General features: G+C 38.0%; 6 protein-coding genes across 6 annotated transcripts; 1 reads left to right on the plus strand and 5 right to left on the minus strand.

The window, feature by feature from the left end:
* The first annotated feature begins 1458 nt into the window (after positions 1-1458).
* LOC6576720 (vitelline membrane protein Vm26Ab) lies at positions 1459-2053 on the plus strand. Its single transcript, XM_002002672.4, has one exon. The coding sequence runs from the start codon at positions 1526-1528 to the stop codon at positions 1991-1993; it is 468 nt and encodes a 155-aa protein (XP_002002708.1). The 5' UTR covers positions 1459-1525; the 3' UTR covers positions 1994-2053.
* Positions 2054-2985: 932 nt separating this feature from the next.
* Positions 2986-4106, minus strand: LOC6576721 (vitelline membrane protein Vm26Ab). The gene has a single exon (XM_002002673.4). The coding sequence runs from the start codon at positions 3619-3621 to the stop codon at positions 3028-3030; it is 594 nt and encodes a 197-aa protein (XP_002002709.1). The 5' UTR covers positions 3622-4106; the 3' UTR covers positions 2986-3027.
* Positions 4107-5394: 1288 nt separating this feature from the next.
* On the minus strand, positions 5395-5957 carry LOC6576722 (vitelline membrane protein Vm26Aa). Its single transcript, XM_002002674.4, has one exon. The coding sequence runs from the start codon at positions 5910-5912 to the stop codon at positions 5526-5528; it is 387 nt and encodes a 128-aa protein (XP_002002710.1). The 5' UTR covers positions 5913-5957; the 3' UTR covers positions 5395-5525.
* A 1285-nt stretch (positions 5958-7242) lies between these two features.
* On the minus strand, positions 7243-7816 carry LOC6576723 (vitelline membrane protein Vm26Aa). Its single transcript, XM_002002675.4, has one exon. The coding sequence runs from the start codon at positions 7758-7760 to the stop codon at positions 7362-7364; it is 399 nt and encodes a 132-aa protein (XP_002002711.1). The 5' UTR covers positions 7761-7816; the 3' UTR covers positions 7243-7361.
* A 6569-nt stretch (positions 7817-14385) lies between these two features.
* On the minus strand, positions 14386-15931 carry LOC6576724 (skin secretory protein xP2). The gene has a single exon (XM_002002676.4). It carries the CDS (start codon positions 15874-15876, stop codon positions 14440-14442), a length of 1437 nt encoding a protein of 478 aa, XP_002002712.2. The 5' UTR covers positions 15877-15931; the 3' UTR covers positions 14386-14439.
* Positions 15932-18875: 2944 nt separating this feature from the next.
* On the minus strand, positions 18876-21415 carry LOC6576725 (mediator of RNA polymerase II transcription subunit 15). Its single transcript, XM_002002677.4, has 2 exons — positions 21267-21415; positions 18876-21180 (listed from the first exon to the last, which is right to left on the minus strand). The coding sequence occupies exon 2, from the start codon at positions 21128-21130 to the stop codon at positions 18962-18964; it is 2169 nt and encodes a 722-aa protein (XP_002002713.1). The 5' UTR covers positions 21131-21180; positions 21267-21415; the 3' UTR covers positions 18876-18961.
* Positions 21416-22915: the final 1500 nt, after the last annotated feature.

Raw genomic sequence — 22915 nt, forward strand, 5'->3', positions numbered from 1 at the left:
AAACAGCTATCTAAAATCCTTGTTACTTAAGATCATTTCACATTACTCTCTAGTTTCACCACTCTCTCTCTCCCTCTGTCTTCCTTTATTTATCTGAAGTCAAATGTTAATAAAGTGTATGCAGTTTAATATGCATATGCTTGTACATACATATAAGCGTAACAAAAAGCTTATATACACACATATATATACATATGAGTATGTATACATTTATCGACATTTTTAATATACATAGTTAAATATATATGCGAATGTACATACATACCACCACTATACCAGAATATATGTAAGTCTTAACACAAATAAATAAATACACAAAATTGCGATTTTCATTAGGTAAATATGTACATATGTATGTATGTATGTAAATATACGTCGCTAGACAAAAGACGGAGCCCTAGCGAGCGGGGTGCAACCGATCAATTAAGCAGACGCTCACAAACTAATTTGTCTCAATGGCTTGACATGTTTTCTAATCCACAGGCAAATCTACATTTGTATACATATGTGAGTTATACATTTTAACTACTCCACCCTCACATTCCAAAAAGCTTACGTCTTGTATAAGCACTCTCAGCTGAGAGGAGCCCAAGCTAGGTTAACGGGATCAAAAGCATTGCCGCCATTGGTGGAGGCGGCATACAAGCACAGCCCTGCAAAAGCCACTTATGATAAATACTTGTTACTGACAGGCCAAACACACAAATAACAGTATCGAAAGCCTCAATGAGTGAACTCTTTGCACAGAAGCTCTGTGATAGGTCGCTTACGAACTTGTACGTTTGCTACACTTTTATATACATTCATACATATGCACTTGTATTTCTCACTTTCAGATAGTGTTATTTATATGTATATGATTATTTAGCATGTCCTTAATTTAAGAAATATGAACTCAAATATTCATTATAATGCACAAATTATATCCGAATTTAGTTATTTATTTACTTTCAATTTTTATTAATTTAGATATAACGCGCATATTCAAATGGATATGGCCGAGCTCTTCGCAGATCCTTTAGCTGTAGCCGGGAGTGCCTGCGAAATCTCATATAATATTGTTGATTCAATTCCGAGTAAAAGTTTGTCGGCAAGAATTGCGTCCAGCCGAGCTCGTCTTGATTGGGCTCCAGAAAGTTGTACAAAGCAGAGACCGAAGATAGCTTAGGGTCGAAAATTGCAGCTGCTACTGCAACTGGAATACCCGAATTCAGCAGTGTTACCACTAGCAATAGAGTCTTCAACTTAGACATTTGGAATTGGTGTTAGCCGGTCAGAGATTTACCTTACACCCTTCGCCTTGGTTATCATAAACCCAACTGCAACTCCATTTGAGTCGTCAGCAGTTTGCACTTATTGGCTTTGCGCTTTTTGCCTGCTATTGGTGTTTTGGCATTTTCTGATTTTCCAATGTGATCAGCGTTTTTCGACAGGGCTATAAAGCGAAGAGCCTCGCCACCGATCAACTACAGTCACCCATTCGATTCCACTTCGATCGCAAGTTAAGACAGCATTAACTATCGCCATGGTATTCAACATTGGACACATCTTTCTGGTCACACTGCTCGCCGTAGTTTGCGCCGCAGAGACGATTCAATTGCAGCCAACGCAAGGCATCCTGATCCCAGCTCCATTGGCCGATAACATTCGTGTGTCGCGAGCTGCCTACGGTGGCTATGGAGCACCAGCTGCTGCACCCTCCTATTCCGCTCCAGCTGCACCATCATACGGCGCACCAGCTGCACCCGCTGCACCCGCTGCTCCTGCCTATGCTGCACCCGCCGCACCTGCTGCCCCAGCCTACGCCGCCCCAGCACCAGCCGCACCCGCCTCCATTCCAGCCCCACCGTGCCCCAAGAACTACCTGTTCAGCTGCCAACCCTCGCTGCAGCCCGTGCCCTGCTCGGCCCCAGCTCCCGCCTATGGCAACGCCGGCGCCTATTCCCAGTACGTTCCCCAATACGCCGTGCCCTTTGTGCGCGAACTGCTATAAATAATTGATCCTGACATTCGGCTTACCTGGTCCAATAAATTGAAGCTATAAAGAAAAATATATAATTTGTTGTTTATTTGTGTTTATATTCTAAATAGGCAGATCACTAAAGTGATAATTATTTTATTATTCAAACTATATGGGTATAAATATAAAAAGTGACATGAATTTCTATTGTTAGCAAGATGGTCAAATGTCTACCCAGATGAGTTTGTCATATTCTGCGTATTAATAAGCTTTAATTAATAAATCTCTGAAATCATTTTTGATAGACTTATAAACATTGAATTGAATTTGATGGCTGAAGATAAAAACAGAAATATAAGAAATACAAATAATATAAATCATATAATACTGTATACATATATATAAATAATATAAATTATAATAAAATATATCTAAATTGTATTTTTTAGAATATATCAAAGTACACTTGCCGTTCCTTTGATTCTAAAAATATTTTTTATTTGTATTTTATTTATTCAATTAATTAATAATTCATTTATTTTTAATTTATTTTATTTATTTATTTAATTTTTTTTTTTTTTCATGCATGTAGATTTATAGTATATATTATACATCTTAAAAGAGGAACAAATATGTATTTTAAATAATAATAATAAATATTAAAATAATAAATTCTAAAATATGATCAATATTCAACTTTTCAGATAGTTAAAATACAATTTAATTTCTTTTCTTGTAATTGAATTTGGAAAACAAAACATAAACAAACTAAATAAATCTTTACAGAATAATGATGCAGAACTGAAAAGACTTTAAAATCTGAATAATGAGAAGTCTATAAATTGTGATTGTTTCTGTTTTCTAGACCAGATCATCTTATCTTATTTCAGATGGTGTCACTTCATAGACATCTGTTTTTCAGCTGTAGATGTTTTCAAAAACCTACCATAATCAATCAATCTGTGTTTGTCTTCGCTTCAGACGATAAGCAAACCACCCCGACAACAAAAACAACAACATAATAATTGTAATTCTTAATTTTCTGGTTTTATTTTTAGATATCAATATCAGTCCTTTGGTCTCTCAATATCACCACAGGGCACTGGCTTCAGCACCGGCTCACAGGAGAAGACATAATTCTTGGCACAGGGCGGCGATGGAACGCTGGGCGCAGCATATAAAACTGGAGCTGGCTGTTGTTGTTGCGGCTTCTCTTCTGGTTCCTCTGCTTCGTAGCTACGTCCGAAACCACCACGGAAACCACCGCCAAAGCCACCGCTGAAGCCACCGCCAAAGCCGCCACCGCGTCCAAAGTCTCCACGTCCAAAGCCACCACGGCCAAAGCCAGGTCCACCTCCAAATGCAGGCCTGCCAAACGACGGTCCGCCAAACGGTGGACCACCAAAGCCGCCTCTGCCCGGCAAACCAAAGTTATTCTCCACATTCACTTCCTGCACAATTTGCTGTTGACGTGGCTGACGCAACAGCTCCACACTGTCCCCCAGCTGTTCCGGCGTATACAAGCGTACGGGTATAAAGCGATATAGCTGCCCCGTGGGACTGCGCACACAGCGCTCATTACATTGCCCCTTGGCCAGGGATAGCAGGCAAAGGTAGCTCGCTAGCAGCAGCGCAAACGGCGCCCAGTGGGTGGCGAACATGGTGATCTGATGGATACGGGTGGAGGTAACTGAACACCTGAAGTACTATGAAGCTGTAAGCTGAGACTAGCCAGCAGTTGGCTGCAGCCAGTTGGTTTTTATTAGTGCGAAAATTTGCAGCGTCAAGCGGAAATGGAGTTCAGGTCAAATAGCAGAGAGTGCTTCAAGGTGATTTGGCTTGGCTAACTGGGTTACTTGGCCAACATGGGGCCAAGGCTAATGGCGAGTCTCTTTGTACATTATAATAACACAAACATTTCCTTTAAATACATTTCCTAAGCAACATGTGTCACCAGACACAAGTCGAACGCTATTCGGGCAAAACTTTGCTTAGACATTCGACTGAATCTAGCTGGCCAACATCTGTTAGCCGTTTGCGTATATCTTATTACCAAACAAACTTTGCTTCAGCTTGAGCGATTTAGGTTGCCAACTTTGTCGCTTATTTTGCAATCAACAATTCTTTTACTTTCTACACACACACACACAAAAAAGTCAAATCAAAACAAAATTTGCTCGGTTCAAAGACCTCAGCCATATGCAATAATAATTTTATTTGCAATTATGGTAAAATTATAGGGCTAGAGTAAGGGAGCGAAAGTGCCTAATAAACATTTTTCTAAATATACATACAATATATAATATATATTTATACATGAATATGTATATACAATATTTAATATACATTATAGATATGTATATGCTGATCTAAAGTTTTTTTTTTTTTTTTTTTTTTTTTTTTTGTACTTTTTGTAGGTGTTGCTCTTGATTTGGTAAAGTTTGCTAAAGCTTAGCAGCTCAAAGTTCAGTAAAAATTGTATTAATAAAAAATCTACAAACTAAGTTAAAATTAATCAAAAACAAAATTGTATGTAGTACAGTCATTTTTTTGTAATTTGTAAAAGAATCTCTGAAGTATATATTAAATTTGTTTATTCTGCATTGAGTCAAAAGAGAGTATATTGGTTTTGTATCTCTGTCTGTATGCACCCAATGCATTTAGCAGCTATTGAAGCTAGATATCAAACATGTGGAATCAGCTAAAACAAAACAAAAAATTATACAAATATAATTTTTAAAAACGGTCATAATATCTGATCATTATTTAATTGGATATGAAAGAACGAGTAAGCCTCAAACATAAAATAATTGAATCTAGATTGAGTCGATTAAAATTAGGGAAATTAAAACTAAGATATTTTGTTACACATTTTCAAAATGAAAAATACAGAAAAATACCTATACATAATAGAATTTCATATTAAATAGGGGTTGGTTATATGTCTAAAACTGAGATGTTTGACTAAGACTAAGTTGATATTTTCAATATAATACCAAATTTAATAAAAATGTACGAGAAATTCTTTTGCATATTTTTTATAATAATAGAAAAATTTATGTATATACAAATTAAATTAAGTAAAAATACATATTTTTATCTGAACTATTTAACATTTGTCCGGAAACAGAAAAACACTTGTAATTCGATTGAAAATAAAATCTAATTAGACTTTACATCCATATGGAAGCATGCCTTATATTTCACATTAAATAGAAATTGTTTTTGTACTTGGGAAAAGCCAAAATAGATTTTTTCGTTGTTTAATTGAAATGGAAAACAATTCGCTCTGTATTGATATTTATATCCAGCTATCGGATAACAATTTGAAACAAACAATTCAATAGAACAGCTGTAATAGCAGCAATGCTGTGGAGCTATAGAGTTTCGAAATGCTGAAAATACTTGAGTAAAACATTTGCGACTATAGAAAATTTGTTTTTATGCATTGATCTTTATTGTTCTTTTTTTTAGTATTTTCTTTAAGCATGGCAAAGATTTTGGTTTCTCGGCAGCTCGGTGAAGCCGTGTCTAATTCAAGTCCTCAGATTCTTCGTATGTTCTTCTAGTAACCGTAGCCGTAAGCCTGGGGCAAATAGGCAGCACCGTAGAGGTTCTGCTGATGCTGGGGCACGCCGTAGCTGGGGGCAAGATAGCTGGCCACAGGCGAGGAGTAGGCGCCGGCAGATCCGTAGCCCTGAGATGGAGAGCTACATGGCACTGGCGCCAGGTTGGGCTGGCAGCTGAACAGGTAGTTCTTGGGGCAGGGAGGAGCTGGAACACTGGCTGCGCCGCCGGAGCTGCCGCCGCCATAAGCGGACTTGCGTAGACGGGTCAAATCACCATAGCCCTGGCTATCAGACTCAGATTCCTGGTTGCCTACAGAGCCGGAGGGATTGGCCAAAGCGGAGCCAACAATGGCGATGAGGGCGAAGCACACGAAGAATTTCATCTTGAATTGTTGATTCTTTTGCTGTTACCAAAGGTGACTGATGCCAGTTGTAACCCCACACTCGGCTTATATAGCTAAACTTTGTCAACTTGGCATAAAGTCGACAGCCAAGTGACTTTGACTAGTTTGACTTTTACTTTTGTCTTTCGCTTAATCAGCTATCGCTGATCACTCCATAAATCGCACTAAATACTAGTAATGCAGTAAAGTCATCAACATGTGCCGACATTTGCATTTCGTTGCATTGGATTAGCCCATCATTTTTGTGAATTAATAAATATATTATATACATTAATATGTATGTATTATAGCAATACTTATAATAAAAAAAATATCTCTTTCTACATCTGCATATAATTCTACTTAAATTTAGAACTATGCTAGAACTGTATTCTATAGTTTCTATACAGCCATACCTTTATTTAAGCCAAATCCTATAGTTATTTTCATACCCATTAAGGAGTAAGTAAGGAGTAAGGAGAGTATATTGGTGTTATGTAACGTTTGTCTTGTTGCTCGTCCGCCTATCTATCTGAAAGCGCAGTGTTTTGGTACTATGCAAACTATATGTTTAATTTGTTTTGTATATAATTAGACCCTGAACCCATTGAAAATGCGAAATCAGGGTATAATGGTTTTATGAAAAAGTATGTAACGGGCAGAAGGAATCATCGCAGACCCCATAAAGTATATATATTCTTGATCAGCACGACGAGCTGACTCGATATAGCCCTGTCCGTCCCTCCGTATGAGTGCGTCGATCTCAGAAGTTATAAGAGCTAGAGAGCTGAAATTTGACATGCATAATCCTGTGTACCTGTGTATACGCAGTACAAGTTTATCTTAGTTTTTCGATAATACAAAAGAAACTATTAAACAAATAAATTCTCATAATATTGCCCACACTGCAGCGCAGCCCAAGCGCAGTCGCTGCTAACTGCGCCGTCAGCAGAGCGCGTGATTATACGTGCGTGTGAATGCGTGTGTATGCCATATAAAAGAAAATGCAGTATGAGTAGAATATCAGCTTAGAGGGTTCAGGGTATATAACTGATAAATAACTGATTTGGCATATATTTTTTTGTTAAAAAGACCTTGCTATAATTAAATAACGCATCTTACAATTGAATAATTATCCAAAGGATTTACATGATCCAGTTAGAGAGCACAACTACAGTAAATCTGACCTAAGAGGTCAGTCCTAAATGAAACCCTTCAATGATTTATGTTTAATAAAAACTGAAGAACCGTTACAGAAAAATTCCTTAGAAAATCTATAAATATAAATCCCTTTCGCTTAAAAATTTACAACAGTTAAAACCAAAATGAATAAATAAAATTTTTCGATTGTTTATCAGTTTAATTGCAATTTTTTATAAAATTTCTTTATGCATGGCTAAGATTTTGGTTTCTCGACAGCTCCAGTCCTCAGATTCTTCATGTGATCTTCTAGTAACCGTAGCCGTAGGCCTGGGGTAAGTAGGCAGCGCCATAGAGATTCTGTTGATACTGGGGCACGGCATAGTTGGGGTCAAGGTAGCTGGCCACGGGCGAGGAGTAGGCGCCGGCAGATCCGTAGCCCTGAGATGGAGAGCTGCATGGCACTGGCGCCAGGTTCGGCTGGCAGCTGAACAGGTAGTTCTTGGGGCAGGGAGGAGCTGGCACACTGGCTGCGCCGCCGGAGCTGCCGCCGCCATAAGCGGACTTGCGTAGACGGGTCAGATCACCATAGCCCTGGTTATCTGACTCAGATTCCTGGTTGTTAACGGAAGCTGAGCTGCTGCCGGTGGGATTGGCCAAAGCGGAGCCAACAATGGCGATGAGGGCGAGGCACACAAAGAATTTCATAATTAGGCTGTAGATGCTGCTTTAGTTATCAAAGATGACTGATGACACTCCCAATTGTACGTCTACTTAAATAGGTAGAATGGAATTATGTCTAGCTAGCACAACTGGCTTCATCCATAAAGTTTGGCTTTGAAATGTTGGCCATTTCTTACAATTGCGCTGAGCTGGCCGAAATGCGACTTGAGTTCTTTTTGGGGTCATTTAAATGTTTAAGAATTTTTTTATTTTTTTTGTTTAAACTAAGCTGGCAAAAAATTTATTAAAATGAGTGGAATCTGTGGCAACCGACCTAGGTGGGTGGCTTAATTGTGGCTCGTTTGCACGTTGCACAATATTAATTGTAGCCTCATTTATTAGCGAGCTCTACTTAAAGATAAAATAGCTCACGATTCTGCTTGCCATGTGAATATTTACATATTTCGAAATATATGTATATTTTAAATTTGTGTTGAGTTAACAAATGAGCGGAACTTGTAGAATTTTTATAATTTATAATAAATGTTTGATAAAATATGATATGTAGTCCAATGATATTTCTAAATTTTTAAAAATAAAATTAATAAAAATAAAAATACAAAAATACATTAACTATGTATATTAATTTATATACTAAATCGAGTAATAATTACCAGTTGTCTCGCAAGTTTATTTATCTGAAGCTCGCTGCAAATTGTTGATTAGATATGCATGTCTGTGAAATAGGTGGGGAATTCTTTCGATAGCCCGATCACTCACCCTCCTTTAGAGATAAAAGATATAGAATAACTATGGTATATCTGTTTTGCGAATCTGTTTACTTTTCTTGTATGAATAAGTTATCATTTAAGTTATCTATGAGTTTTATTCTAAATATAGTATATGAACATGTTATTGACAGCTTTTTCTATCTATATCATATTTTAATCATTTTCATAGGTTAAAACTTTATTTCGGAATTGTAAAGTACAGCCATTATCTTATTTGTTTGACTAATTTTGTTTTATTATTTTATTTTATTTTTCTTTATATACACATTGTATTTGTTCAATAATAAGAACTTGCTTTAGCTGCTTGTACATATAAATATTATGATCAAAAATATATTTCCCCAATACTACCAATACCATAGAATATTTTTTATTCATATATGAATATTTTGTTGTTACGTTGTGTGTATATTTTCCCATACTAAATTTAGTTTTATTAATAAAGTGTTTATTGGGAAAAATATATATCTTAAAATGTATTTATTAATATGCCTTATATATTTTGCAAATTATTTATACAAAACAATTTTTTTTATTACTGTATTTGAATTGTATTTTATATATGTATATATTAGTTTTAATGTTTCAATGAATAAAACTGGATTATATTGCCATTAAAGGTAGCAAAATAATTTAAAAAAAAAAAATTAAAAAAAAATAAATTCATTCATACATATTTCTTTTTTGTATCATTCCAAATTGTTGTTTTTTTCCTGCTAGTTTTTTTTTTTTTTTTTTTTTTTTTGTATTTTGTGTATGTAAATCATACATTTTTTTATATTATTTAATTTTTTTAGAAGTAAATGGCCATGCCACAATTTCTTTTATTTATATATTTCTTAATTCATTTATTTATATGCAGTTCTGGAATTTACTATCTTTCATTTCTTTATCTTTTATTTATTTATTTATTTATATTTCCTTTATTTATTCCAAATTGTTTCTTTTTTATTTAAATTGTGTGGATGAATTACATTCACTTTGTTATAATATTATTTTACCATCTTTTTTCCACAAACTATTTTATTTATATTTCTTGATTTATCTATTTATATATATTTCTTGAATTTGTTTTCTTTTAATTATTTGATTATATTATTTTTATAATTTACATATACTGGACGTAACTCATTAATTTATTGTCTGCAATAAACTATAAGCACAAATGCTTATATTTATTTAAACGTATATTATACAGAATATATTAAAACAATTGCGATTAATTTCATTATTACGATATTATAATTCTTGTTTTTAATTTTCTTTTAATTTTATGTTCTTTAGAACATAAACATTTTGCAACTATGTATGGCCTTACGATTTATTTCTATACTTTATGAAATTCTCATCATTTTTCAAACTAAATATAAATAAAAAAGCATAAATTTGCTTGATGATTCAAAGTGATTCAAAACGAAGTGAAACGAATGCAAGTGCCAACGACCCACATTTTGGTTTGAGTTTCGGAAATTTATTGCGTACAAACGCAAAGCAGCTACATAAATACAAAATTAAATATAAATTTCGTAACTGTAGAAACAAATGAAAATTTCCACAACATTTTTCCTTCATTTTTTTCTAAATACAAACATGCAGTGTACGGCCACAAAAGCACCCCCCGCCAAAAAGGTAACCACTGCGATTGAACAAACCACAAATATATACATATATTGTATAAATATGTGTAAAAAAGAATATATATATATATATATATATATATATATATATATATATATATACATATTTACATATGACTGTATGTATTCGATAGTGAGTGTATATAGTGATTGTGGCACCCGGACATAGCAGCTCCCTTACAGCTCAACGCCTCGCACACAGCGAGAAAATTGGTTAAGCAAGCCGAATTTTGAATACACTATCAGACAATTTGACTAAAAGTACTCAGGTACTCTTACACTATTTAAATTTTTTCTGACTATTTCATGAATGCAGTCAGCTTAGGGCATATCTAATACAAACTCTATAATCATGTACATATATCCTTTCTGGCAGCGCATAGAGATCGCTTCATTTGGCAGCAGCGTTGGCGTCGACGACATTGGCGCTATTTTTGAGACCCCGCATGCGGTTGGATTGCAAGTGCCCATCGGCAACAGCAACAGCATCGATCACGAGACGCCTCTCCCTTCTCCCCCACTCACATTTTGGAGAGAGCTGCGCACACATGTTGTTTCACATGTCGGTGCTGTTTATGGGCTGTTCAATTTTTAGGATCATTCTGTTTGTACACTCACTCAATTATGCCCGAGACTCTCGGCGGCGCTGCTTCTGAGAAAATCAGTGTGGGGTAGTTTTTCGTAAAGACAAGATCCCTGATCTCTTGAGTATTCGTTCCTCTAGAGTCGGTCACTCACTCTCAATTGTTGCTCTTTGAACTCTGTTCTCGAGTGCTTGTGAGATCACTTAATAACTTAATATTCAACTTTGCGATTGTCATGTCTAGAGATATAAGCGAATCCACTGATTACAAACTAATTAAGATTAATAACAGTTTATTGAATAAACACTTGATATAATAGCTAACACCTCGAGTCAAATGAATGCAACTCAAGCACAGCAAAATCCATCGAAACGATTCGCTAAAGATAAAAATATTTTGGCTTAGATAATCAAGAAATTATACAGAGACTGATTTTCGAAATTGAGCATTTCTTTTACTTCTAGCTTCTATCTTCTAGCCATAGAAATACTTTTATTAGTAGTTCTATGAATTATGTACTTTGATCATACATTTTGTATTTATAATAAAATGCCTGAAGGCCTTTGTTGCTCTGGCTTAAAACCTGTTGTTTAAAATCAATTCTTTATAACAATAAATAAATAAAAAATAAATAAAATTTAATTGATTTTATTGTAGCCATGAATTTTAATATTTATTTTAATTCAGGAATATGTATAATATAAATTTAAAAGTAAATCTATTTATAATTCATAAATTTTCTCCAAAGTCAAATGACATGAAGACAATGTAATAAAATTTCGATTAAGTTTCTTAAAATACAATTTTTGTTGAGAACAATAATTTTAGAATACATAATATAGAATATAGAATTATCTCGCTTTATTTGAGCTGCAAATTCAATGTTGTAAATATTTAATATAAATTTCTTGTTGCAGTAAAACTATTATATGCTCTATAACTTTTCTAAAAACTTCAGCTTATATACTTTTATTTATCTATGCATTTATTTGCAACTATTACATATTAAAAACTACATAAAATGTTTGATAGGTTTCTCTACATAATAAAAAACTATAAGATTTCATTTTCCACTAAGCGGAAAATAAACTATTTTGATTTCACCCCATTTACATATCATTAACAAGATATACTGGATAATCCTAATAACCGTTTATGGATTAAAAAAAGCCTAATTAACTTTTGTTTATGCTCCAAGGCATATATGTATATATTTAGTTCGTAAAGTATTTAGTTTTATGTTTTGTATATTATATTTTATATATTTGATTTTATATTTTATATTTATCTTTTATATTTATATTTTATATTTTACATTTTAGATTTATATATATATTTTATATTTTGCGTTACGATAGTCCAGAAAAAATTTAGAAGTATAAATATAATATGAATAAAGTTCATAAAAATATATATTTAATCTCAACTCTCAATATGAGTCAAAATATTAAAACAATTTGTGCAACTACATATGTGGTATTGCAATTTCCAATATGCCAACACTTGTTCATATGTTCTATAGGGGATGTCAGCACTAGCTTACTCAGGAAAGGATGATTATATATATAGCCAGCACTGGAATATTTCCAATTTTATACAGTCTATATATTTATTTATGATGATATTCTTAGAAACGTTTGCTCTATGTTATTATTTCATATGACTAATAAAGTAAATGATTCAATCAGAGAAATAAAATCAATTAATAGTTTAAGATTCATTCATCAATAATATGACGAAAATATAGCTTAAGATAAATGTATGACATTTGCTTGAGAAACTCAAATGAACTCAGTGATCTGTGCTGACATCGCAGTTAACATGAAAACGAACAGATCATACAAGAGATGCCAACCAATTGAATCAGAGAAACTCACTTGATCTCTGACATGATCGCGGCATGTTCGCTGATTACGTGGCAAGATGTGAAGATCTCAGATATCTCATATGCAGAGCAACCGCTAATTTATTAAGCATATTTTCCGCTCACTCAACAGGCGATTAGATTATGTAAACGGCGTCACGGTCCGTACAGACGAGCTGCATGCCTCAACGAACGATCAACGCCCAGACAGACGCCTAGATCCCAAGACAAACTCTTTGACTAAATGTGGCAAGAAGTGCGTGCCACATGCAAAGTGAAATAAACAAATGCCGTTGATGACCAGCTGAGTGCAGGCCTCCGCCTTCGACTGCGGCTCTGGTTGCCAGGCAAAGGCTGTATGCCAACGGCAGGCAACTTTCACTTGGTCACGGTCATGGTCAGGGGCTCTGCTCTGGTACATTACCCGGGTCCAGTTATCGCATTTCATAGCCCCGATGCTCAATGCTCAATGCTCAATACTCGATGCTCGGTGCCCGCATAGGAAGTCTCTGTTTATCTTGTGCAATTTGTTATGGAATTTGAATTTGAAAACGAAATGAAAACGGAGACCAGCCAGCGACCAACTGACTGACTGACTGAGGCGATTATGGCTCAAATTCTTGCCAACGTCATCGTCGTATATGTGTAAACATACAAGCATATATATTCATATATACATACATACATGCATGCATGAAAAGAGAGGCGCAATAATAACAGGAAGAGGCAGCAGAATAACAAATCGGCTCTTCACATATGCGATAAATGCGAACCGATGATCGCAATCCGGGACCTTGACAGCTCAGGCAAAATACACATGCATATATAGATATATATATCAATACATATATACATGTATTTACCCTTGCCGATAAGCAGCTACTGTTTATACGAAACGGAAATCATCGTAACACTCAACTGTACACATTTATCTGGGAGTCAGCGTAGAGTCAACTCAACTCAAATAGCTTCGATTAGATTCGTGTGAATATTCATATAGAAAGGATTGACATATGATTGTGATATGATTGTGATTTTGAGAAAGAGATACTTAAATACATGAACTATTAGATATATGTTGAATGGGTATCTTTGTATGACTCTGATCTTCGGAAAGAGAGACTTAAATATTTAAACTGTCAGAATAATCACAACTGAGTTGAAAAAGATATCTTTGTAGATCTACAAAATTATATGTTGAGTACAATACACAAAAAAAAAAAACATTTGAAACCAAATAAAGGCTTATATATATAGATTTCTAATCAGCGCACACAGTCATAAAATGTGACTGTGAAAATGTCGTATGTATTTGAATATATATATATATAATATAATTTATAAATAAATGTGTATATAAGCTCTCTTATGGCTATATTATTATTAAACACTTTAACATATTAAGTATACAGATGAATAAATAAAATGCATACTCCAGCATTTAGGATTTTTAAAATATCATATGAAGAAAACTTAAAATTAATAATCTAAGAATAATAATAAATAATAATAATAATAATAAAACTACCCATTTACATAAACATACCCATTATCAGTTATATTTACACAACATTTGCATAGCTCATAAACTATTTATTATTAACATACTATTTACCAAGATTGTAATTTAACTTACCAATCATCTACAGCTAAAAAAGTCTAAAATAATAAAGACAACTCTTTTTATGTGCGAGATCATTCCCTCATTCTCCATAAATCCACTTCAGCTAAACCAAGACCCAAACCCAACGCAACCGAACCCAATACATTTTGTAAATTAATAGACTGACAATCCAAACAGCATTTACATAGATTTTATTTACAGTAAAGTCTTGATCATTCCAGTATTTATCTAGTATGTCCATTCTCGGCCAGGGCCAAGCGATAGTTGTACTCCTGGAAGAGTTCGGGTGCCACGCGATAGGGTTGATCAATTAAAGATAATCGAATGGGCGTCTGGCAGGGGGAGGACCTATAGACAGGCGCTGGTGGCGCTGGAGGTGGAGGTGCATAGACCGGTGCTGGTTGTGGTGCTGGTGGTGCTACATAGACAGGAGCTGGGGCAGGTGCTGGTGCGGGAGCTGGAGCTGATGCTGGAGCCTGTGCGGGTGGCGCAGAATAGCCATAGAAAGGAACGCCCAAAATGGGCCAATAGCCCGCACATGCGGGTGGAGTACAGGGTGCGGGTGGTGCGGGTGGTGCAGATGGTGCGGGGGGTGCTGGATCTGGAGCATATGTAGGCAATTCCACTGGCGCTGGAGCTGGTTGCTCATAGACCGGCTGAGCTGGTGGTGGTGGAGGTGGTGCTGGTTGTTCCGTCTGCGCTTCGTAGTTTTGCTCCGGCTGTTTCAGCTTGTTGGCCAATTCGTCGTTGGATGAGGTCGATAAGTAAATGATGGGTTGATAGACGATTTGCGGTGGCTGTGCACCACCGTAGGACTTGGCGGGTTGACCATACTCTTCCACTTTATTATAGCTCTCTGGTGTTGGTGCTGGGGCTGGGGCTGGGGCTGGAGCCTGGGATTCATAGCTTGGTTGAGGTGCCTGTGGCTGTTCGTAGCTTTCGGCTGGCGGCTCAGGAGCCGCATATTCCTCAGCTGGTGGGGGTGGTGCTGGCGCTGGAGCTGGTGCCACATAGCCGGCATCGCCATCGCCGGGACCATCGTAGCTGGGATTGGGTGTCTCATAGCCGCCGCTAGTTGGCGCTGGTGCCGGATTGTAATCAACTGGAGCCGCTGGCTGCTGCTGCTGTGGTGCCGGTGGTGCATAGCCTTCGCCGCCATAGCCAGGACTTGGTGGTGGCGCATAGTTGTTCAGCGGTTGTTGGCCACCACATTGACCACACTGACCCGCACAGCTGTTGCCCCACAGATCGGGCAGTTTCTTGAACAGTTTCAGTTGCTTAAAGGGATCCAGTTGATCCAGTTGCAATCCATTGTTGCAGTTATTGTTCGGGATGACGGGCAAAGTGGGTGCCAAATTATTGGGGTAAAGCAGATTATTGTTGTAGTTGTTAGGCAAATTATTGTTATTGCCGTTGCAGCAACTGGATTGCCTGAATAAATCGTCCCACCATTTCATGAGCGAACGATTCGTACGCCTCAGTTCGTCGTTTGGACCCACTGTGGAGCCCGCATCGGCCATCAGGTAGTACATGGGCTGTCCAGGTCTCGCAATGCTATTGGAAATGCCAACATCATCATACGACAGCGCCTGCGCGTACCCAACCAGGCAGCAGCAACTGCAGACCAATGCAGCCATCAAACAAATCCAGGAATTGTGCATTTTGCGTTGACGTTTGTGAATTTAACCTCACGTCGCGAATACTCAATTGCAACTATTCGAACAAGCTCCAATTGCATCGAACCATCACTGCCCAAAGTGACCCGAAAAAGTGCAAGCCTTGCACTTCAATACCCTGCCTCATGAAGGCATCGCTACTAGGGTATAATGTTGGGTAGAGAAGGGTTTATATCTGTAAAAATACCTAATACTAAGAATCTATGTATCTATATGTCTATATATCTATGTATCTATATATCTATATATCTATATATCTATATAACTATGTATCTATGTATCTATGTATCTATGTATCTATGTATCTATGTATCTATGTATCTATGTATCTATGTATCTATGTATCTATGTATCTATGTATCTATGTTTCTATGTATCTATGTATCTATGTATCTATGTATCTATGTATCTATGTATCTATGTATCTATGTATCTATGTATCTATGTATCTATGTATCTATGTGTCTATGTATCTATGTATCTATGTATCTATGTATCTATGTATCTATGTATCTATGTATCTATGTATCTATGTATCTATGTATCTATGTGTCTATGTATCTATGTATCTATGTATCTATATATCTTTGTACCCCTATGTATCTATGTATCTATGTATCTATGTATCTATGTATCTATGTATCCATGTATCTCTGTATCTTTGTATCTCTGTATCTATGTACCTATGTACCTATGTATCTATGTATCTACGTATCTATGTATCTATGTATCTATGTATCTATGTATCTATGTATCTATGTATCTATGTATCTATATATCTATATATCTATATATCTGTATCTCTGTATCTCTGTATCTCTGTATCTCTGCATCTCTGTATCTATGTATCTACGTATCTACGTATCTACGTATCTATGTATCTATGTATCTATGTATCTATGTATCTATGTATCTATGTATCTATGTATCTATGTATCTATGTATCTATGTATCTATGTATCTATGTATCTATGTATCTATGTATCTATGTATCTATGTATCTATGTATCTATGTATCTATGTATCTATGTATCTATGTATCTATGTATCTATGTATCTCTGTATCTATGTATCTTTGTATCTTTGTATCTATGTATCTATGTATCTATATATCTATGTATTTATGTATCTATGTATCTATATATCTATAATTCTATGTATCTATATATCTATGCATCTATGTACCTATATCTTTAACTTCACTGTCTATATCTATAACTTCATCTATAGAGTATACAAGTTTCGCACTTTCACTGCTGTAGCTGAAGCTTAGGAAGAATATGGAGAATCGTTGATTTTGTCATGAATTTCGCAATGGACATGATCAAGCCCGGTTAGTAGAAACCCAATCGCAACACCTGTGCCAATTCTGGTCAAAGCTTACTCAACCCAAGAGCTTTAACAATAGCAGAGGTACATTGACTCGAAGCCTAAATTTGCTTTGTATTATACATATATTTATGTATATGTATATATAGTTAGTTTCGTTTTTGTTTATTTAAATTGTGTTACGTGCTTAACATGAGCAATCAGCAGATTGCAGCTCGACTGGGCTCGACTCGTTGCCAGCAAATAAATAGGTTCCTGTTTGGTCCGTGAAGCGTAGCTGCCATAGAGACGTGCGCCAGTGCGAAGGCAAAATGCGCAAAACCCCCCAACGGAAGTATATAATACATCAAAGAAAATGTATAAGAAAAAAAAACTGCATAATAAATATGTACACAAGTATTTATATAAAATACTTCCTTAAGTGGCCATTGGCTTATTCATCGCCAATAAGCTGGGCGTCAAATATACAATTGACTGGGAAGACTCCGATCGTGCACAAAGAGTAGACTCAAATTAAATAAGCAAGAGTGTAGAAGCTAGTGAACCGCTTGTAGATACCCTGTAGAAAGCTATGGAATATGATATATAGGATGCAAAGTTTGTCTTAAGATAATAAGATTTAAATACGAATAAGATTTAAATACAAATCTACATACTTGAGTAAAAATATTTAAAAATTACAATTATTCTTAAACTAACTTTCCTCCGACCCATTCACAATTATCAAACTCACTTTAAGCTTTTTTTAATGGATATTGGACAAAAATTACTTAATGTAGCAAGTGCAGACAGAATAAATTATATTCACTGCTAATTGGAAAAGTCTCTCCTAGACAATATAAATTAACAGCATGCGCCAAAGATGATATACAGTTGCCCATATATACAATTGTATATATGTGTATAGATTGCAAAATTATACATTATAATTTGTCTGTTAAAATATATTTGATAACACGAAAACACTCTAATTAAAAGTGTTTCAAAGGGCTTTACCCAAATGTTTCGGTAATTCTTATTTCCTTAAAAGCTTTAGAATAAATGTACATGGGAAAATGCTTAGCAATAGATTTTGTACTACAGATTTAACGCCTAATAGAAAATAATTACAAAAAGCCAAATAAACGTTTTAGTATTTATATATGCATAAAAATTGTATCTCCTTAAATTTAATGTCCATCACATATTAGGCATTTGTTTTTGTAACATTGCTCAGCTTGTTCCGGCTTTATCTACTTTATCTCAGCTTAGCGTCGCCTGCCTCTAGAGGGCTTCTTTAGTTACGGAAAGCAAGAAAATGTCACAGTGGGCCAGATCTAGGGAATCTCGCCCTAATGAGTGTGTAAGACTAAAAAGCGAAAACATACAATGATGCATTAGCAAAGGAATAGGCCAAAATAGAACAAGAGCCATAGACGACTTGGGAAATAAAATAAGTAACAAGAATTAATCTAGCCTTCAAAATATTCGGGTTCTAGTAGATCATAATTATATTGAATATCATCCTCTTATTTCCTTTTGAAGTCCACTTCAATTCAAATTTAACCAATTAACTAATTAGATTATACACATATTGATAATCATCTGGGTCTTTTCTAATGAAGCACTCTTCAAGTCAATAAACTATCTAATATATCTCGAAATACAAATATGTCTTTTCAAAGTAATTTAACTAATTAGCTTTATTGATGTTTAGTTTTAGTAATTTTTGCACAGTGTAAAAACTTATACTAGTTAAGATCTACAATCGCTGAAGATATTTGCGCTTGTGGGAAGTTTTGCTGCTGCCGTAGCGGAAATTTTGACGTTTGCGCTTGTCGGACTTGAGTTTTTCCTCTCCCTTCTCGATCAGTTGTTCAGCATTGAGATCCGAGTCGGGATCCGTTGATTTTGATGCTTCTGTCTCCACATCCTCAGCTGACTTCGGCGCTTCAGTGTTTTCGTGCGAATCATTCTCCTCCTCGTCGTCTTCCTCCTCATCTTCGGCTTCATCGGCGTCCTCTTTCTTGCCGCCATCACGTGTGGCACTAACAATGGATTCAGTTGTTTGCATGCCTCCTTTGGTGGTTGGCGCTCTGGTGGTGCTGCTGGTGAAGCTCAGGCCAAAGACTTTGGGCAGCGCTGCTGTTGTGGCAGTTCCCATTGTGCTTTCCTCGGGTGCACCAAATAGACGAAGTCTGGGCTGCTGGGTCGTTGGCACTGGAGCGCCTAGAAGTCGATTGAAAGGATTAAACGGATTCAGATTGCCGAACGGACCAAACGGATTCAGCACTGGCGCCATGCCAAATGGTGCACCCACTTGTGGAGCCATGCCAAAAGAAGAGCCCACCTGAGGGCCTCCCATGCCATAGGAAGCACCAGCATGCGCACCCAGTCCAAAAGCAGATCCCACTTGAGGCGCTGCCAGGCCAAAAGATGGCGCCACCTGTTGATTAAGGCCAAAGGGCGAACCCAGTCCAAATGGCGCGCCAAAGGGACCGCCCACCATAGAGTCACGTGCCGTCGTAGCCGATCCGGAGCCGGGTACAGCCAGATAATGCGTGGGCTGCTGCTGCCCATAACAGGGCATGGCTATGATCACAGGCTGAAAGCTGGGACACTGAGCGGGCGTATTGTAGCTAGCCGTGGAGTCCGCAGACGTCGGACACGGACACGAATTGCAGACATTGCTGTCGCCAGGCGGGGCTTGACTGTAAGTCAGGGCGGAACTAGTCTTCGGGCTCGCATTGTAAGTGGGTTGGCTTTGAGCCGGTGCAGGCGGCATCTGTGGGGGCATTGGTGCGGCTGGAGCCACTGCAGGCTGTGCATAGGTTGTCATATATCCGGGGTGCTCCACTGGCGCTGCCTGCTGCAGAGGCGCCGCCTGTCCCAGCTGCGGCTCGTTGGGCTCCAAGCTGGCATAGAAGGTGCGCATAATCGGATCATCGTAATACGGCGGCGGCTGTGCTGCCGCTGTGGGCTGCTGCAGCTGCGTCTGCATCAGTGGCATCCACACCATGGGCGGTGCAACGCCCACCATTGCATCCCTGCCAGCAACGGGCTGCCGATACGGCATATTGAGCTCCTCCTGGCGAAAGCCCACATCGGGCACGGCCAGCACATCCTCACCAATGCCCACATGATAGCGACTGCCCACTATCGAATCGTAGGCATTCCCATTGCCATGGCTCGCTTGGCTGCTCGCAGGCTGTGATTTTGGTAGAGACGCTCCTTGAGCAGCTGACGACGATTTCGGAGCTGCTGCATCAGCATATGCAGCGGCCGCGGGCGCTGGGCGTGCGCCTGCTGCATTTCCACGTGCAGCTGCTGGTGCGCCGCCTGCACCTGGGTAATGAACTGCTGGCATGCCATATGGTTGCGGAGCAGACGCAGGTGCATAGGCAGCAGCAGCAGCGGATCCAAAGTTGCCGAGATGGGATTCAGTAGCTGGCGTCTGGTTCGAATATGTCGTCGCTGGCGTTGCCTTGGCCGGTGACTCGTCATAGTTGGGGGCGATCGGAAAAAACCCAGCTCCAAAGCTGGGAAACGACGGAAACGGCGTCTGAATATACTGCGGACTAATGGGCCTCGCTTGTTGCTCCGTCTGTTGATAAGTCTGAATTGGTTGCTGTTGTTGTTGCTGTTGCTGTTGCTGCTGTTGTTTCTGTTGTTGCTCGGCCGCCGGCTGAGCTTGGGCGCCGCCACGTGAGAAGTCGGTGCCCTTGCACATGAAATAGGGCTCCTCCTGTGGTCCGCTCGGCTTGATCTCCACACAAATTGTGGTCAACGTACGCTTGCTGCGATGCAGCGCATCCAGCTGTTCGCGTGGCGCCGCCTGCTGCTGCTCTTGGACCAGCCCAAGTGCCAGCCAAGGGCACAGCAGCAGCATAAGCAGCGACAGCAGCCTCAAGTGCTGTGAATAATTGGCCATTGCTTCCGTTTACTAACTTCCGTTGCTGCTGGGCGCACTGCTTTTATACTCTGCAAGTGTCGCAATCATCAAAAGAGAGCACTACAAGAGGTTAGAGATCCCCGTTGGCTGGGAACCTGAAACTCCCACGACTCACCCACAGAATTCTATGTAAAATCTTTCGCAATCCGTGCTGCAGTACTTCTCGGTTCACTTGCTCCGCCGCCTCTTGTGTCTTTGCAGCCTTTTCAGCTGCACCGGTAATTGGAGTTTCTTTCACTCGAAATTCGTAACACTGAATAAACCCCTTTCAAGCTGTACATACTGTCCGAACCTATGCCAGAGGGTTCAATATGGATGGACTACACTATAATCTTATAAGGTCAACTAGACTAAATGGAGCGATTGCAAACGATTTATATATTTCACTGTTTATTCTAATAACTCAATACCATTTATATTATATATATCAATCTTTAATCTTTTATTATCTATGGTATTTAAATAATTTAAAGATTATATAGAGTTTTATTATATTGAGTTGCTCTCAATTTTGAAATTGCAGTGTATTTAGACGTTGTTATTAACCACAAATCCATCAGCTCTTTCTTTAATATTGTTCTTTCATTAAACATTCAACATTAATTTGAAATTTCAGCTGATTGTGGCAACTTTTTAGCGGACTTCAATTTCGCGTGCTGCAGTTCAACAAACTCTCAAATTACCGTTCACTTTGTCCAGCCAACATTACCTAGACAGATATACATACATACATATATATATACAGCTAGACATATGTATATATCGAAATACATATGATATATAACAACATACAGAGATAGCTCTATTCAGTGTTAGTCAAATCGGTCAGTTGGTCAAAGCATATTGGATTTCATCGAATCGTATGACCTGACGCAGCAGCCCAGAGCCATTTGAATGGTAGGAGCCATTAGTAAGCAAGCTGAACAGCTCATCTAGCAATTTAATCAGACCTATATAGGTACATATATAAATCGTGCGTGTGTCGGGAATTTCAAATTACGCAGCTCCCCTTTAGTTAGGCCTGTCGTAACCCTGCGCACCCGACCACAAAACGTCGCTTTCATTTAACAAAAGTGCTAAAGACTCTGAAGCAAGGAGAAGGGTTGCAGAGAGCTAGTGGGGCAGAGAGGTAGAGAGACACTGAGGCAGCGAGTTCAAGGCAGTAGGAAACGCCAGTTTCGCATAATATATAGGTGTAATATGTATGGGCGCGTGCTCTGGCCACGTTTTTGTTGTTCCTGCACTGTCTGTCCGACTGACTGACAGCGCCACTTACTCACTCATTTACTCATTCGGCAAATGAGACGACGACGACGACGGTGGCAGCATAGACAAAGTGGCTGGCTCTATAGCCAACTCCCCTAGTTGACTGGCTGACTGGCTGACTTGCCGGGAACCGCACCCAAGTCGAGGACGTGGCGCATTTCGAGGGTAGCCCGCTTTGCCGTTGCACGGCAGCACAACATGTGTTGGCACACACTAAAACACGCACACACTCCCACTCACATTCACACACAAACATCCTAATCATCATTATTTTCAATAAGCAGTTTATGCAACCACCCTACGACGCCCCCTTCCAACTCTGCCCACATATCTTAAGTTTTGGGCGCGGTCTGCTGTGGCGTGTAATGTCATCGTCATCAAGTTCTTCGCTTCGCTTTAATTTGCCATATCTACCTTATCGCCTATAGTTTTTATACCATTTACCCACTACAAAGTGCCAGCAATAGGGTATAATAATCTTGTGCAAATGTTGGCAAC

This window comes from Drosophila mojavensis, unplaced genomic scaffold, assembly GCF_018153725.1.
Source record: "Drosophila mojavensis isolate 15081-1352.22 unplaced genomic scaffold, ASM1815372v1 contig_36, whole genome shotgun sequence".
NCBI classification, from domain to species: domain Eukaryota; kingdom Metazoa; phylum Arthropoda; class Insecta; order Diptera; family Drosophilidae; genus Drosophila; species Drosophila mojavensis.